General features: G+C 71.4%; 1 protein-coding gene across 1 annotated transcript in view; it reads left to right on the top strand.

The window, feature by feature from the left end:
- TRMU (tRNA 5-methylaminomethyl-2-thiouridylate methyltransferase) overlaps positions 1-1,379 on the top strand; it is an 8,408-nt gene that overhangs the window by 3,545 nt on the left and 3,484 nt on the right. The window contains 1 exon segment of the mRNA XM_012735090.1: positions 1,141-1,319. Coding sequence (XP_012590544.1) covers positions 1,141-1,319 — 179 coding nt within the window.

Here is a 1,379-nt window from a genome sequence, read left to right as displayed (position 1 = left end):
CGGCGGCTGCCGAGGCCCAGCACACAGCCGACCCCGTCCGCGTCCGGGCTTGGCTGTGCTCCCTCGGGAGACAGACGCCCGTGAGCTCAGCGCGGCTGGCCACGTGGGCCCCCGGCGGTGTGCCGAAAGGGGGTTCACGTCATTGAGAGCCACAGCGCGGGGCCCGGAACCCCCTCAAGGACTCCTGTTGAAGTGGGCCCAGAAGGGCCGCCGCCCCGGCCTGTGCCAGGCCTCTCGCCTCGGAGATGGGAGGTGGGAGGGGACCCCAGGGACTCACCCCTTCACAGGAGGGGGCCTGGGGTACCTGGGCAGGCGCTGGGATGGCGCACTTGCCCCAGAGTGCAGGGCGCCCGCCCTGTCCCCTCCCCGCTCCGCTGCTACCTGCCTGTGGGGTGTGGCCCTGCCACTCGGGGGTCCCAGCACAGGGGCCGGGGGGTCGCGTGCAGGAAGGCTGGCCCCGTGCCCACTGGCCTGGAGGTGGCCGCAGCGCCTGATCGCCTGTGTGGCCATTGTGTCCACGCACCGGTGTCCGCCTCACTGAGTCCTGTGTCCCGAGCCTGCCTTTCCTGGTCAGCGGCCCTCGGGACAGGCCTGCCCGTCCCTGAGGCCCGAAGCCAGGGTGCTCAGGCCCTGCCTGGCCTGGCTGCCGCCCCGGGGGCACAGTCCGGCCTGTGCTTGAGGACGGCCGCTGGCCGTGGTGCGCCCCGCTGTTGGGCGGGGCCTACTTTTTCCAGCAGGGAGGAGTCTGCCCGTGAGTGTGGCCGGCTCTCCCCACGGGTCTCGTGGGTCTGGACATGAAAGCGGCCGGAGCCAGGCCACAGCCCGCGGCCGTGGTCACCGCGCCCCGCCCTCCCGTGTAGATGCCCACGGCCAGCTGCGTGGCGTGGCCAGGAGAGGGCGCCTGGCGCTGGCCCCTGGGGCTCCGCGCACGTGCTGGGCACTAACCCCCCCCAAAAAAACCCGAAAAGCCGCCTAAGGGCAGATTGCCGAGGGCGGGGTGCCCGCGCTGCCCCCACGGCTGAGGAGGCCGCTGCGCCCTGCTGGGCGGGCGGGGCCTGCGGTCAGCCGGCCGGAGGGGCCCGGAGGCAGCTCAGCAGGGCGGGCGGAGCCTACAACGGTCTTGTTCTCTCCTCTTGGCAGCGGTGAGACTTCTGCGGGCGGCCGACAGCCTTAAAGACCAGACCTTCTTTCTCAGCCAGGTTTCCCAGGACGCCCTGAGGAGAACCCTCTTCCCTCTGGGCGGGCTGACCAAAGGTTTTGTAAAGAAAATAGCGGCTGAGAACGGACTGCACCATGTGCTCCGGAAAAAAGAGGTGTGTGCGCCCCGCCCCGAGGCCTGAGGTCTCCGCTCCCGGGGCGGCTCTGGGCCCGTGGGCCGC

This window comes from Condylura cristata, unplaced genomic scaffold (genome assembly GCF_000260355.1).
Source record: "Condylura cristata isolate star-nosed mole 26May11 unplaced genomic scaffold, ConCri1.0 scaffold00004, whole genome shotgun sequence".
NCBI classification, from domain to species: domain Eukaryota; kingdom Metazoa; phylum Chordata; class Mammalia; order Eulipotyphla; family Talpidae; genus Condylura; species Condylura cristata.
This window is presented reverse-complemented; position numbering and strand designations above follow the sequence as displayed.